Source organism: Peromyscus maniculatus, chromosome 6, assembly GCF_049852395.1.
Source record: "Peromyscus maniculatus bairdii isolate BWxNUB_F1_BW_parent chromosome 6, HU_Pman_BW_mat_3.1, whole genome shotgun sequence".
Classification (NCBI taxonomy): Eukaryota; Metazoa; Chordata; class Mammalia; order Rodentia; family Cricetidae; genus Peromyscus; species Peromyscus maniculatus.
The window spans coordinates 116,876,198-116,893,675 of record NC_134857.1 but is presented as its reverse complement, the minus strand read 5'-3'; the positions used below and the strand labels follow the sequence as shown (position 1 = coordinate 116,893,675).

General features: G+C 36.3%; 1 protein-coding gene across 1 annotated transcript in view; it reads right to left on the bottom strand.

Moving 5' to 3' along the window:
* The window catches only part of Emcn (endomucin), a 90,648-nt gene that overhangs the window by 45,043 nt on the left and 28,127 nt on the right, over positions 1-17,478 (bottom strand). Inside the window, exons 2-3 of the mRNA XM_006970332.4 lie at positions 13,953-14,075; positions 7,421-7,495 (exon numbers count right to left, since the gene is read on the bottom strand). Of these exons, the coding sequence (XP_006970394.1) occupies positions 7,421-7,495; positions 13,953-14,075 (198 nt within the window). The remainder of the gene's footprint in view (positions 1-7,420; positions 7,496-13,952; positions 14,076-17,478) is intronic.

The window sequence follows — 17,478 nt, the reverse complement described above, 5'->3', positions numbered from 1 at the left end:
AAACAAATTTTAAAAGGAAATACAATAATCTACCCTTTTATCCTATCATATCTATATCTACCTTTTTTTTAATACAAAGAGATTGTATTTCTAATCAACCCCCTTTAAATAAAAGTAAACATTTATAAACAATATTTTGGGAATTTGGTTATAGCTTCTCATACTACTTCCTGCTGGTAGGGGGTGCTGGAAATCTTATGGGGATCCTGAGAAAATTAAGAATTATGGTCAAGTCCTGACTGGAGTAGTCTGTGAGGCTGTATTCTCTGAGCCAGTTGCCTTGAAGTTGATTTTGGATGTTGGATCATCTGGGTCATGGTGTCATTGGAGACCTTTCAGGGGGTCTTGGCTGATCAAACCATATTAGCCTGAAAGGAATCCACAGGTTCTCATTTTCTATGGAGACAAAAACAGAACCTCTTTTCTAAAGCAACATATTCTTAGACATCAATTTTGAAGTCAAGATAGATTTAAAATATACATATTGGTTTAACGTGGTAGCCTTTAAAATCAAATGTCTTTCTACAGATAAAAATCCCAAAGACAATATAATCTAGACTCTCTGTGTAAGTTCCAACGTTACATGGCTTATTTTTTATATTACTTTTACTGTCTCTTTAAAGACTTTATTTTTAAAAATGATCTATTTCTTTATGTAACTACATATACTCCTTTTGCTATCACTTACAAGCCTATGTACATTTTTATATACACTGTAAACTGTTTAGAGTTTTATTCCATCTGAATCTGTTCTTAAGTGGGCCACAGGACTGTGGGGGCCTGGCTGCTGGCTCTGCCTACCTCAGCTTTCCAACATGGCTGTGGTAATCCACCAACAGCTCTGGGAGCCATACTCTCTGCTGACTTTGGGAGGCAGTGGATCTATGCCTCTATCAAAAAGCGTGTAACCCAGAAACTTTTTTTTTTAAATCTGTACTAGCAAAAGCAAAATTTGCCACACAGTGTGCTGCATGGCTTGGAGATGGCACTTTGTACTGCGGCAGGAATCTGCCATGCTGCTTAGCTTATGGTGGCTGACAACCAGCTCCATCTTGCAGGCAGCTGTAGGGAGACGAGTTTGCACTGCTACTGGCATGAGACTGTGAGACTAGGAAGCCTAGCGTGGCTCCATTTCTGTGCATTCAGAATCTTTAAGCTTTCTTAGGTCTATGCGGATCAATGCACCACGTTAAGTGCCAAATGTAGTCAGAAGTTTTCTCCGATTCTGCCCAGCTCATGTTCCTACAGCCACTTATAAAATAATTACTCAGAGGCTTATATTAATTACCAATTGCACTACACATGGCAGGCTTCTTGCTAGCTAGCTCTTATAACTTAAATTAACCAATTCCTATTAATGTATGTTTTGCAATGTGTTCCGTGGTTTACTGGTCTGCTGGCATGTTGTTCCTTTGGCAGCAGGCTGGCATCTCTCTGCCTCTCCTTTCTCTTCCTGACTATCTGCTTGGATTACTGCCTATCTCTAAGATGCCATAGGCCAATGCAGCTTTATTTAACAACCAATCAGAGCAACATATATTTATAGCATACAGAAAGACATCCCACAGCAGATTATTAACATTTGAGCTCTGTAATATTGATACACTGATGGGATCCTTTGATTCACACAAAGTATGTTTCAGACTGCAGCTAATGAGCACCAGTACTCCAAAGTAAAAGGAAATCCATCTTGAGGCAGGCCTTTAAACTTGCATATTGCTTTTTTTCAGTTTTTTTGACTACTTTTCTAAGAATACATTGTGAACTCCCATTGGACTGACTATAACTTACACTGTAACTTCAGAGAATGCTATATATACATTAAGTTAAATAGGCAAAATTGAATATTTTAATTAAATTCATTTAGAAATTTAAACCAAAACTACCATACATTTTAATGGGATCACATGCTCTTTTGATACATATCTATATTGTGTAACATTGAGATGAAGGTAAACATATTTCCTCAAATAATGTCATTTCTTGATTAAAAGCCTTCAAATCCTTCTTGTTTTTTATGACAGTATGTTTTTAAACTATATTCACTGTATTGTACACCAGACTAGCAGACCAAAAATTTTTACTCTGACCTCACTAAACTTTTGTCTAATTCTCCCTGTCTCCTAGTCTTTCTAGCCTCTGGTAACTACCCTCTAATCTTAGATTCTATGACAATTATTTTAGATTCCACATGCAAGTGAGACTGGTGTTATTTGTCTTTCTATGGCTGACTTATTAAACTTAGCATAGTGTCCGTCTCTACCCATTTAGTCAGCATTTCATTATTTTTATGGTTGAATATTATTCCATTGTGTACCTGATTACAGTTTTAGATGTCCATCATCAGTTGCTGTGCTTTGGGTGGATTCTATTTCTTGACCACTGTAATTTATACTACAGTGAACATGAGCCTATATATGTATCTTTGAGATGGTAATTTCATTTCCCCTGGATGTCTACCCAGTGATGAAGTTGCTGGATCATATAATTGTTTAAATGTTAATTATTTGGGGGACCGTTTATATTATTTCACACAATAATATCTATATTAATTACATTACTTACCAGTATTATGGTTATTGCTTTCTGACAACAGCCTTTCTCAGGGGCGTAAAGTAGCATCTCATTGTGGTTTTGACTTGTATTTTAATTTATAGAAGAATTGTAACATCGAGATAATTCTGATTTTACTGTTAGAACCTATGATTTTGGAGTTCAGGTCTTTTGAAATTTTTAGCATTTTAAGCATTTTTATCTGTATAGGGGTTAGAATAAAGTGAATTTAGTATGGAACATGTTTGAAGGAGTCGTATCAGTACCAGATTGACAGTTTAAGGGAAATGACTTTACCTGTCCCCTTAAAGTCAATCATTGCTTAGAGTTGAGCAGAATAACATGTGCAAAGTTAATCCCATTATTCTAGAATTATCAATGTGAGATTAGTTTTATACATTTTGGAAACTAAGTTTATTGTGAGAAATAATGAATAGGGTCATGGATTATATTAGTGATTTACTATGTGGCTACAACTGGTTGACTAAAGGGAAAAATTTATTATTTTAATTATAGAGGAAGAATGACAACTTGCTTTATACATTTGGAAGTCTGTGATGGAAAGCACTGTTTTATCTGATACCTAGAGTAAAATCATCTTTTTTAAAAATAAATTTGGCACAAGAGAATGAATTCTGACAAGATTAGCATTGACTAAGGCATATACTGGTGAATGTTACAGCTCAGAAATGACATTTAGCTTAGTTTCATTTTTAAAAGATGGTCTAAACCTACTTATGAATAAATTTAATCTAAAAGGTGATGGTTCTGAACATTAAGAATTATAAGACAATTATAGAAGTAATAGTATATAACAAAAACAGATACATCATGCTCATGGCTTAGAATAATTAGTTAAAATCTCCATCATATTCAGAGCAAAGTGAAGATCTGAAGCAAAATCCCATTTACATTCTTCATAGACACAAACAAACAAATTCTAAAATACATATGAGATCACAAAAATCAATAAACCAAAGCAATTTTGAGAAAGAATAAAAAGTTGAAAGCATCATACTTTCTGATTTTAGGCCACATTGCAAAGCAACAGTAATCAAAATTGCATGGTGCTGGTATAAATCATATATATAAGAGTGAAACAACAAACAAACAAAAAATAGATTATCAGGAAATAAAATCAAATATGCATAACTAATCATTGACATGACACCTAAAGATCACAGTGGAGAAAGAATAATCTCTTCAATAAATGTTGCTGAGAAATCAGACTGTCATAAATAAAGAATGAAACTAGACCTTTATCTGCTACCACAAACAAAAATAAACTCAAAATTGATAAAAAGGTCCAGATGTGTTATGAAATCATAAAAATTCTACAAGAGAATATTCCAGAGATTCCATCAAATAGATCTTAGTGTCAAACACAAAGCAAGGAAATTGAATTTATTTATTTTTTACATGATCACAATGGAAATAAACTAAAAATCACCATCAGGATAAATTATAGAAAATGAAATGTTAAGATTGTACACACACTACTGAATGATAAAGAGTCATCAAGGTAACTAGGAGGAAAATTTAAAATCCCTAGAATGAAATCATGATGAAACACAACTTACCAGAACCCATGGGACACAATAGTAATCTTAAGAGGGAAGCTTACAGCTATAGATGCTTACTTTAAAAAAAAAATAGAGAGAACACAAATAAAAATGATACATCTAAAGGTCATAGGAAAACAGGAAGCCAAATCCTAAGTCAATAGAAAGAAAGAAATAAGAAAAATCCAGGGGAATGAACAGAGCAGAAATGGAAAGAACTGTACACAGATTCAATGGGATAGTTGATTCTTTGAAAAGACAAAAGCTGACAAAAGCTTAACTGAACTAACCAAAAGAAAGAAAATGAATGCTAAAATTGCTACATTAGAGATGAAAAGGGAGACACCACAACAGATATCAATGCAATTCACAAGACCTTTAGGACATACTTAGAAAGTGCATATTCCAACAAACTAAAAAATGTATATGAAATGGACAACTTCCTAGACACATACGACCTAACAAAATGTAATCAAGGAGATATAAGCAATAAGCAATTGTGTAGTAGTGAGCTTAAAGCACTAATAAGATAGTGTCTTAAGAAAGAAAAGCCCAGGATTGGATAAATTCATTGTCAAATTTTAGCCAATTGTTAAAGAAGAGCTAATACTATGTTCCTCAAACTCTTCCATAAGATAGAAAAAGAAGGAATGCTACCTGACTCACTCTATAAAGCCAGTATTGCCCTGATACCAATGCCAGATAAAAGGACAACAAGAAAGAAACACACACATAAATATTCTCAATGAAACACTGGCAAACAGATTTGTGAAGTGTTTATTTTCTTAAATGTTGCATAATAAAATTAATTTAGAGCTATACAAATTTAAGACACTCACAGATTCTTTGTTAAGACTGCCATTATTTTAATGTGTGCTATTGTGCTTACTAACTCCTAGGAGAATAGCATTTTTTTTTAAGTAACAGCTGACAAATTCACATTCAAGGATGACTTGAAGTCAGTAATTTATAGAAATTCTGTCTCTGTAACAAGATAATAGTCAGGGACAGATTTAATTAATGTCTGGATTCCCTCAATGCCTTCTGGGATAATGTCAAAGAACTTATGGTAAGACTGTGGGTTGTCTGGGTGTCTACACTCCATGTACTAGGAAGATATTTCTAAGCATCAGTGGAGACTGGAGAATAGGAGCTTATTGAAGACTCTTGTGGCCTCTTTCTTGGGAACGAAAAGAAGTAGTGAAGTAGTGTACTTTGTCAGTTAATTTCAGTGTTGCACTAGAAGGAAGGAAATTCTATGTGAAGGAACATAGCCCAGATTAAGACTTGGTTCTCTCCAGCATGCATTACTAAGAACAATAGCTCAAGACACTGGAATTAAGCTACAGGAGTACGCTGAAGAGAAGAGTAGTCAAAGGTGAGTGGAATTTCAACACCTAAAAAGTATTTCTTCCAAGTGTGTGTGTGTGTGTGTGTGTGTGTGTGTGTGTGTGTGTGTGTGTGTGTGTGTGTAGATGAGTGCAGGTACCCACTGAGGCCAGAGATGTGGCAGTTGTGAGCTGCCCTATGCTGGTACTGGGAACTAAACTTGGGTCCTTTCTCTGCAAGTGAAGTACATACTCTAAATCACTGAGCAATCTCTCTAGACTCTGGACTTGAACTTCTAACAAGAGAAAAATGGGAAAGAATTTTATGTGCTGTTGGATAAAATAGGTTCATTAGAGTTGTACACACAGCAAGGTCCTCATTCTTGAGAGTGCAGAAGGACCTCAGATGAGCTGTGGTTGAGGAATGGGAGCACACTGTTCCTTAGACCATTGTTAACTGTGTGACAGGATCCCCAAATTCCTTTATTTTCTAACCCCAGTTACCAAGATAGGGTCCTGTAGGAATTAGGCCATGAATAAAATATCACTTTGTTTTAAATAAAAGGCCATTCCAGAGCTACTTGAAGTGGCCTTCTGTATTATAAAAAGTGCAGAAATCAAATATGTTGAGGTAGTTTGATATCATCAAAGGTATTCAGAATTCAAAATTTAAAAGTTCCTTCTGCCAGGCTAGAGAGATGCCTCAGCAGCTAAGAACACTGGCTGATCTTATACAGGACCCAGGTTCGATTCCCAGCATCCATGTTGAGGCTCACAACCATGTGTAACTACTGGTTGGGCAACAGTCACTGTCCTCTGGCCTCTGTGGCACTTGGTACATATACATACAGAACACAGACATATATGCAGGCAAAATACTCATACACATAAAATACAATAAGGAAATATAAAAATAAATAATAAAGCCCTCATTCTTCCTTAGAAACTCCAGTATCATATTGATTTTTGAATTTTCTTTCCCTATAGCTTTTTCCCTGATGATTTTGGGCAGAAAATATTAGTAGCTTTTTAATCCTCTCTATATATTTATTATTCCTCTGTTTGTACTAGACCCTGTACAGAAGTCTCAAAAAATGTACCCAAATCCACTTCTCCTCCCACATTTATCACCCCACTTTCCATGTAGTGACTCAACTCCTACTTGTCTGAATTGTTGATATTGGCGCTCTTCATAGGTTTTAAGTAGGATATTTTCTTCTGATGGAAAAGAAGACAGACAAGAGTAGCCTAATTTAATGGTGAGTTTCCTGAAATGGTAACTTGCCTTTGTAATATGAAGAGATCACACAATTTTTCAAAAACAGTTGCAGAGAACAGACCACATCCCAACTCAATCTAATGAGGCTAATATTACTGTGGTATTAAAAGAAAACAAAGGTTGTAGGAAAACTTCAAGCTTGTATCTCTTATGAAAATTCTTAGCAAAATAATATAAATGAAACCGGCCTCATAGGAAAAGTATTCCACAGTATGACCATAGGGAATTTTTGCCAAGTGAGCAAGGTTAGTTCAGCATGCAGCAATCAAAGTTACATGCCATCTTTATAAAATAAAGAATGATAACATGACAACCTCAATATGTTGAGAAAAATCATTTTTGAAAACTTAAAATTCTTACATGATAAAAGCATCTTTAAAAACTAATCATTGGAGTTTAATATCTCACTAAATGGTGAGATCCTGACAACTTTCTCTTGTAGTTAGGAAGAAAGCAATGATGTCATTTCTCACCACTGTTCAGCATCACTCCAGCAGTTCTCCCAAAGAGAAACGGCAGATAATAAATCTAAGTAGATCAAAGGCATTGACTTTGGGAATGAAGACCTAAACTTTTCCATATTCAGATGACATCATACTATCTATAGAAAATCCCAAGCATTTTACACACACACACACACACACACACACACACACACACACACACACTCAACAACAACAAAAAGCATCAATACTCACCTTTACTTTTTACTGTTGTCGGTGAATTAAATGCTGGTACCGGAGTTGTTTTGGATAATTCATCACTGGCTGTGCCTAGTTTGATAAGACAGATGATATTATTACTATTATTAATCACAATCTCACCTCATCTGCCAAGGAATGACTAAAAGTCAAGTTTAGAAATGATCTGCAATAAATCTACAGATGTACTAAGTAACCCTTTTATTGTTTTCCAGCTCGTTCTGTCTAAAGAGGAATACAAGTATTGAATTATTGAATGACTGATTTAAAAACACACACACACACACACACACACACACACACACACACACACACACACAGTATAAGTGATCCAAACACCACATTTTTATTGCAGGTTATTACTTGGTTATCATTAAACATGCAAAAAAAGTATTACAAAAACTAAATTTTAGCGATAAAAATCACTTTATTTTTTTCCTGTGGGAAAAAAGATCCAGTCAAATAGAATCATGAAATGTAACTTTTATTTCAGAATTATATTTCATTTCCTTAACTTAGTCATTCATGGTAATAAAAATTCTATAAAAACCAGACATGGAGGAACTTGAAAACTTCTAAAATTAATCTGCTCATTCATTAGATGGTCTTTGAATACTTCAGAAATCCAAATAGTTTTAACTCCTAGTATGGCATGCATGTATGAAGCAAGATTGTAATGCATTTCCCAGTAAACATGGGGCCTTATTCCTGAATACTAAAGAGCATTGGAAAGTTTGTTGAGAAAGAAGCAAATGTTACTGGAGAGTAACTGTCAAAATCATGAGCTGTGTCGACTGCATAAGATACACCATAGTCCTTTGCAGATCTTCATGTCCTTGTACTTTATTAAAAGAATATTTATTAAAAGCTACAAATTATTCCTGAAATTGCCTAGAGCAAAAAGATGCTTAAAGTTGGATATTGCCCACAAAGTCTTGGAGGAAGCCCTGTTCAGGCAAGTTTATTACCTCACAGGACATCTGTGTGAATGTGTGAGTATGTGTGCTTGTGTGTGTGTGTGTACACATATGAATACGCATTTGTGCTTGTGGTGAGAACTGTAACACTTTTGGATTGTTACTAATTTATCAGTAACCACTTATAAATATGTGTAGCACTGTACATATGGTATGGTGAATTTCTCTTTATGTGCTGAATATATTAAAATTCTGAAGAAAAATGTACACCATTATTATGAGGAACTACTGGTAACTAATGGCAACTGTCATTTGTGCTAATTTAAAGTTCATAAACAATTCAACAATTTCAAATAATTCTTAAGAGAAACAGACTGAAGTTGATATAAACATAAGTGGATACTGCATATATATAAAGTATATTGTATCATAACTTTACTATTGTTTAGTGAATGTGTATTTGCAACATTTTCCACATAGTGTTCATTTTCAACTCAAACTTATAGACAGGAAGATAACAAGAGAAGAGAAAGGTGATGCACACAATCCTATTGTACTTCCATCTAATCATACAAGGAAGTTTATGAGACTAGATTTTAATAATCTGTTTTTTTTTCAGTTTTAAGTATGCATTTCCTGCACAGAAGATGGCCAACTGAAACATCACCGGAGCAAAGTCTCATGAAATAGCTGGCTGGAAACATCCCTGGCTGTAGGTAAAATTGAATGCCTATTTTGTACTTGAGATTTTAATATTAATTCTGAAATGTTTTTGTTCTATTAGTTGATTTATCTCATTAACACCACTTCATTATCAACTACTCTCTTTTTTATTTGTTTTTAAATAAAGGAAGTGCAGAGTTTGAGAGAGAGCTCGGTGGGCAAAGGCACTTACTGCCAAGCCTGTCGACCTGAGTTCAATCCCTGAAAACCACACAGGGGAAGGAAGTCATGTGTGTAACAAAATGAATAAATGTAGTGTAATAACAGTTCTAAAATAAAAATAAACATGAGGGCATCTACATCCTTGGGGCTTTCTTTCCACCCTCTCTCTAAAAAAGAAGAGAAAGAAGCTCTCTTTTGTAGACATCTGACACTGTCCAGGGGTGAGATGAGAAAATTCACATTCAAATGAGCTTATTTGCATCCTTTAATCTTAAAAATATTTTATTGAGTATTTTGGTAGCTGGGTTTTATATACAACTAAGAACCTATACAGGGATTTTGTTTAATTTTTTAACCAATTATATCATGTTGATATTAATATACCAGGACTCCAAAGTAAAGGCATTGACTATCAAATGTTTCTTTACCAAGCTGAATAAAAATCAATGTTAAAGACAAAATTTCAGATCTATTTTTGTGTGCTTGAAGTTCATTTTCTGATGATGATACGCTTTGCCTGCAAGATGTTATCTTTTAACTCTCACTGACCTTTGCACAAAATGCACAGGTCACTTGATGGCCATGATGGAAGAGGTCAAGTCCTGCCTGTAATTGTGCAAGTCTCTGAAAGCAAGACATGCTCCAGGCCAAGCTGTCAATCAGTTCTCCACTACAGCTATGTCACTATGAGGAGAATTCTCTGCTCCATTGCAGACTTCTTCTTCTTCTTTTTTTTTTTTTTTTTGCTTCACTTTTCCTGTGATGGAATCAATGCCATTGGCAGAAGGAAGACACTTATAAGCTCTGTGGAACCAACTCCTCTTTGAATTTTACACAAAGAAAATATGATTGGGAAGCCAAAAATGAGAAGAAACAGACTTCTATATTTTTTTCTTTTGTTTATAAATCCTTTACTGTGGGTAGGAGCACTGTGTTGGCCTTAAGAAAGGAAGAATGAGAAGTGGCTCTGTGTGTGGGTGGGTGTGTACATGTGTATACTGTGTGTACATGGATGCGTGCGTGCATGCGTGCGTGCGTGCTCGTGTGTGTGTGTGTGTGTGTGTGTGTGTGTGTGTGTGTGTGTGTGTGTGTGTGAAGTATTTTGGTCTATGCCATGGTTGGTTTTTTTGTTTGTTTGTTTTTGAGGGGGGAGGTCAGCATATAAACCTGCCTGACATTTAAGCTGTTCACATGCCTGACATACTACTTAGAACATGAGGAATTAAGGCAGATTTCTCTTCCTGTTCATTACTGTATGCAACTGTGTTACCTTTAGGAGGATGAGTTCAGCCAGTGTGGGTACTCCAACTCCCCTTAATACAGAATGGTGTTAAACAGGCTAGGCCAAAGTAGTCTCATGTCTTCTTTCTCTAGTGCTTTTTCTCCATTGATTAGCATCCCAACCCATCCTCCTCCAGCTGCCCGGTCACTTCCCTCACTCTGCTCCCTCCACTCCAGACTGTTTCTCACAGGGCAGATGAGCCTGCCTTTCCTACCTTGTAGCAAGCTGCTCTACAGGCAGTGTCACTTGGTCTCATTAGAGGCCCCAGAATGGACTTAACTCCTCCTTATCCCTGTCTCACTACTATATCCACGGCTACTAGCTTATATCACTTAAAAGTACTCTAATTTGATACTAAGTCATTCTAAAGTCATAATAACTTGGAAAGTAGATTTGATAATGGCGTTATAGCTTTGCAATAAACTGTCTCAAGATTTGAGACACATTTTTAGTGTGGATTCTGTAATACTTTAATTACCAAATAAATAGAGAGATTGAAGTGAGAAGAAAGAAGGACACGAAAGAGGAAATGATGTGAAATGTCTTTCTGTACACTGTGAATATGTGTTGTTCCCACTGGTTAATAAACAAGGCTGCTTTGGCCTATGGCAAGGCAGCTTAGAGTCAAGTAGGAATTCCAAGCAGAGATACAGGTAAAAAAAAAAAAGGGTGGAGTCAGGGCAGATGCCATCCAGCCACCCAAAGAGTAAGATGCCAGCAGACTGGTAATGCCATGGCCATATGACAATACATAGATTAATAATAATGGGCTACTTTAAGTTGTAAGAGCTAGGTAATAATAAGCCTGAGTCATTGGCCAAACAATTATAATTAATATTAAGTCTCTGAATGATTATTTTATAAGCAGCAGAGGGACTGGGCAGGATGCAGAAAAACCTCTGGCTACAAGGAAAGCTGAAAAAATGTGATGAAATCTGTAAAAATGTATTTTAGGGAGGTGAATATAGGGAGAATAATTAAAATGTTCCTTGCTTCACAATATGTCTGAATATTTTTGAAATACAAATTAATAAAAGACAAAATTTATATAATTTATTACAATTTTACATTTGAAAGTAAGCAATTCAAATTCACTAGGAGAAGTTTTGAGAACACATACCAAAGTGTAATATTTATTAAGTGGGTGAGATAAATTGCCAGCAATGTCTATCAAAAGAAATTTGGAGAAGCATATGGGTGTACATTTATATGAGCTATGTTACATTCAAGTGTGACACACCCTTGCTTCAGAGAGGGGTGTTTCATGCCCAACTATAGGACACACACATTGCAAAGATGATTTAAAAAATCAACTTTCTCTGTCTCAATATGAGCAGGTTTGAAATAACGTCCTAACTTATTTGAAATAATGTCAGCAAAATAAGGTGCATTTCTGGCATCACAAATTCCAATTCTGCCCCAAATCTTTCACCAGCCCCTGCCTCTATGGTTCATGTAGCTAAATGTTGTTCCGGTGTTTGCATTATTATTAGGATATTACTTTTGACCATAGAATTGTATAGAGACGGGGGCCTGGATGTAACATCAGCACCCACATTCTCTTTCTTGGCTCTTGTGCAAATATCACTGTTTGCAAACCTAATACACTCTTGCCAACTTCCAGCCAAATTCATATTAAAGAGGCAGTTGAAGCTTAGAGAAGACAGCAGATAGTCACCCTTTGTAAAAATCCTATTTGAAGCCTGAGTGCTCAGAAATGAGACAATCCCGAAAAATGAAACATGACACTGTGGTGATGGCTGGAGACTTCCTAGGCTGTGACTACTTTGTTTGGAGCTTTTCTTCGGTGGAAACAAGATTCTCCGATATACCGGGACTAAAATCCATGTTGTTCCTGCTGAGTATGCTTTCTTCTGATTTGGTCAAGGAGTTCTGTGAGGACTGGTTTGTTTTCACTGTAGAATCAAACATGATAGAAATAGATTCTGCTCATGATATTCTTGGTCTGTTAAGTTACCATCACATTCAAGTCCAGATTGTTGATATGTATGTGTGTGAGCCTGACCTTAGAGTGAAAATTAAGGAAGGTGTACAGAGCTGAGAAATACAGTGATAAAATTTCAGCCATCCATTCATTCTAAATATTCATATTTCTGGCAATTAACTAGCAAGTTTATTTTTTTTTCCTTTTGAATACTGAGCCTGAATGAGATATCTTATTTATTTATTTTTTCGGTGTTACAAGATAGCAAATATTGGCTTGAAAATCCTTTGAGTTTTATTTTATTTTATAATTTAATTTAATTTTACATATTAGCCATGGATTCCCTTGTTCTCCCCCCTCCGCCTTCCCCCCCAGCCCACCCCCCATTTCCATCTCCTCCATGGCAAAGACTCCCCTGAGGATTGAGTTCAAACTGAGTGATTATAATGGTTTTCTTTTTTTTCTTTTTTCTCTCTTTATTTCTTTTTGAGACGGAGTCTCTCTGTATAGACCTGGCTGCCCTGGAATTTGATATGCAGAGTAGATTAGCCTCAAACCCATAGTGATCTACCTACCTCTGCCTCCCAAGTGATGGGATTAAAGATATACGCCTCCAGTCCCATAGACATTGCAAAATTTTAAAGATGGTTAATGTGGTGGTGTGGATAGGTATGAACAGCCATCATTGATTAATGTGTTTGAATGCTTGCCTATAGAGAGTGGCACTATTAAGAGGTGTGACCTTGTTGGAGGAAATGTGTCACTGTGATGGCAGGCTTTAAGGGCTCATATATGCTTCGGCTACAGCCAGTGTGATAGTTTACTTCCTGTTATCTGCGGATCACGATATGGAACTCTTAGCTCCTTCTCCAGCGCTATGTCTGCCTCCCTGCATGCTGCCATACTTCTCGCCATGATGATAATCTACTAAACCTCTGAAACTGTAAGTCAGACTCAATTAACTGTTTTCTCTTGTAAGAGTTGCCATGGTCATGATGTTTCTTCATAGCAATAGAAGCTCCAACCAAGACAGTTAAATAATATATTTTAATACTTAACCAAAATTCTTGGCATAGTTGATGCTCCATCCAATAACAATTATGATAAAATTGTTACAGAAATCTTCAAACTAAATCTATTATTAGCACATATGACCAACAAAATCTGTCAGTTTGTACAGTTTCCAATTGTTGGCTGTGCTATGTAAGTGGAGAACTGAGATATTTAAAAAGATATTTTTATGACTTAGGTATGATAATTGTTTTCTTCTCTAAAAATAAACTTTGTTTATATAACAGTCACAATAGAGCCTTCCCCAAACAAGAAGTGATCCAAAAGAACATCATTAAGGAAACTCAGCAAGGCCTCCAAATTAGAGAGGAATTTGTAAATAGTGAAGCATTACTTAGCTTTATAACAATTATTTTCCCATAGTACATTATATAGGACCTACTAGTTTTTCTCTTAAGAGAAACTACATTCTATATAGAAAGGTCATACCTTTAGCTGGTGTTCCATCTGTCGGGTTGGTAAGATTTTTTATTGCCATAGTGCCTGGCGTCGTGACAGATGATTTTGTTGTAGAATTTTCTGGCAGTGATGGAGTAGGTATATTTTGAACATCTGAAAAAAGATATACTTAAGTTATTTCATTTATATTTATCTTTTCAATCAACAGACTAATATAGTCAACTATAGTAAACTAATATAATTGAGTGTGAATGTATTCTCATCTATCTATTTATCATCAATTATCTATTTATTATTTACATATCTATCACATATATATGTGATGTTTATTGTGATATGATATATATGGTATCATGTATACTATCTTAACCCAATTAGTAGAGATTTTATTTGGGGCCAATTTTCGAGTTGTAATCAATTGATCTTAGTTTAGTACTTGTCCCCCAGGTCCATCTACTTCTCACAATGGTGTGAATTCTTCTAGATGATGGGCAGTTGTCTGTATTTCTAGAGCTACATAATGGCTGAGATGACAAACGAGGAATGAATAATGTTATATTTGAAATTCTGCACTATTTTTTACTATAACTAATTCCACTAGAGAAAATAACCAAATGTGTGTTCTCTGGCAGTAGATATTTTTCTATGTATTTTAATAGCACACTAAAGTCACTCATTACTAAAATGTCAATATTTGCATATACATCCTTGATTATTTTTTCTTTTTCTCTCATATAAAATATTTTTTATTTTGTGTTCTCTATATGTAAAGTATAAATTAATGTGATATATAAACTATTATTTGTCATTTATATAAAATACATTTATAGATCATATAATTTGTAGTTTGTATGTATTTATTACATATACATATATTTATTGTATATCTTATACACATAAATGTTATATTTGTTATAGTTTATGCTTTATGTTTTATTTTTTAAAATATTCACTTTATCATATATGTTTGCAAGTGCAAGAGAGAGACTGAGACCTTACCAAGAAAGACAATAATCTTTAAAGAAATTAAACAATTGTGATAGTTTAAGTCTGGGGCCACCATAAATCCATATTTTCAAATTGCTTATTTCTCTAAATTATGCTTATGCTTGGGAAACCAAGGTTATGGAAATGCAGGAAATGAATTTTAGCCCACTTCTTTTGTAATGATAACCCTTTAACACACGTGAAGGAACTAGGCTATGACAGGCGAAGCAGGGAAGTCAACACTGCTTTATCATGTCTCCAAAGTGAAAAATATAAGGCTCAACTAATGGTCTATGATGAGATTAGTTCCTAACACGATTATAATTTACTAGCATATATATAAGGTTTTGACCCTATATTTTATAGGTCTATTCTCTGGACTTCCCCGTCCCACTCGTGTGTGTGTGTGTGTGTGTGTGTGTGTGTGTGTGTGTGTGTGTGTGTGTGTGCATATGTCTCTTCCACCAGAATTGTAATTGTTCTTCATTCAGAATAACTGCAGGGCAACAGTCTCTCCACAGAAGTGAGACTGTGGGCACATGGCATAAATGCAGTAAATAAATGTCTGCGTAGAGAAATCAGCCCTCTGAGGAAGGCATTACTCTGTCTTGCCGTGGTTTGTACAGTGTATAGTGTAGGTTATGTAAAGCTGATGGACTTAGAGCAATGAGGACCTGAACTAGATAGGTCCCAGCAGTAAATGTGCATCAGTATGGAATCTCAAATTCACTTTATATTTGAAACTTTCTTTGAGTCAGAGACAAAGTAATATTTGGCACGTCAGGGAAATGCAGTCTCTGATGTCCGGAGGCGGATGTATTTGCTGTTCATTTCACAGCCCTGAGGTGCTCAGAAGTGTTAGCTCTTAGCGCTGACTCTGTTTATGGACCCAGTAAATGGAAAGTGCCTGATGCAACAGGGAGGTGTTTAGCACATACAGAAAAAAGCTGTGTTTTCACAGGCTTTGTGGAAATCAAATCAGAAGCTTTTTCTTCTCTGGAGGTAGATTCCACGCCCTTTGTTTGGCCTGTCCACCTGTGGGATTCAGCAGGGAGCTGACGATGTCCGGATGGGGTGAGGCCCTCCCGCGGCCAGGGATATAGGGTGGGTGTAGCTGTATATCTCTTGTTTAACCTTTCATTTCATGATCCAGTAGGATTTCTAAATTCAATTTGAAGTGGATAAATTATTCAAAGACAAATGGGTATACCACTTAGACTACTAAATTTACTAGTAAATAGCTTGGATGAGCCCCGTATGTAGACTTTGTAAATGGGAACCATCTGAATTTCCAAACACCACCACCATCTCCAGAGATATTTCTTGCCTCACTCCCCTCCTTACTCAACAGACATAGAATGACTGTTTACATAAAAATCATGATCTGATACAGTAAAAGGCTCTGTTACATCCCTTCTGACGTCAACCTCAAGTACCTCTTAGTCTGGTGGGGATCATAACAGCAGTGTACAGCAAACAACAGGCTATCACTGTGGGCTATAAGATTGTGTTCTGCAAATGCTGCTGGTGAAAAAAGCATAAGGATTTGTTTGTTTGTTGTTTATTGAGAAAGGCTTACCCAGCAATGTTAATTCTTTTTAAAAAGTCCTTTGTAGAATAGAAAAAGAAAAAAAGCTGAATGTGCAGGAAGCATCTTAAGTGACTACCTTGGTCAAACCTCAGGATGGAATCCTTTTTGTATCCTAAAGTAACACGACTTTGAATTTTCTTGCTTAGAAAATGAATTTATTAAAGGCTGTTTCCAAAGACCATAGTATCAACTGGTAGAAAATTCAACTTGCTAGCATTTCCACAGTCTTTATTGTAAATGTTAAGGTTTTGTATAGCCATTTCCTCTGAATTGAAACAGTCCCTCCAGGATCAGGGGCAGGGGTGGTGGTGGTCCTGAGCTTAGAGGTAAACATCACATCCCATGTCTGGGAAAGTGGGGTCCTGGAAGATTCCAAAGGAATGAACTGCTGGGAGAGACCTTTGAGCAGCCTAGCTGCTGGGGGCGGGGGCGGGGCGGGGCGGGGCGGGCGGGATTCTCTGACTGGAGCTGCCTGCAACTTTCTTACAGACCTCCAGGGTTTTAGGTTTCCTAAGCCATCTTCTCAGTGGGCCAACTGCTATTTCCTCTCCTCTCTCCCCTCCCCTCCCCTCCCCTCCCCTCCCCTCCCCTCCCCTCCCCTCCCCTCCCCTCCCCTCCCCTCCCCTCCCCTCCCCTCCCCTCCCCTCCCCTCCCCTCCCCTCCCCTCCCCTCCCCTCCCCTCCTTTCCTTTTTCCTTTCCTTCCTTTCCTTTCCTTTCCTTTCCTTTCCTTTCCTTTCCTTTCCTTTCCTTTCCTTTCCTTTCCTTTCCTTTCCTTTCCTTTCCTTTCCTTTCCTTTCCTTTCCTTTCCTTTCCTTTCCTTTCCTTTCCTTTCCTTTTCCTTTCTCTTGCTTTCCCTCCCTCCTTCCCTCTTCCTTCCTTTCTTTTTTTAAAATCATCCTTATTCCTCTAAGTAATTCCTCATCAGTATTTCTGCTAGTAACCCCAGTAAAAATTCATATTAGTTGGACTTTGTTCTG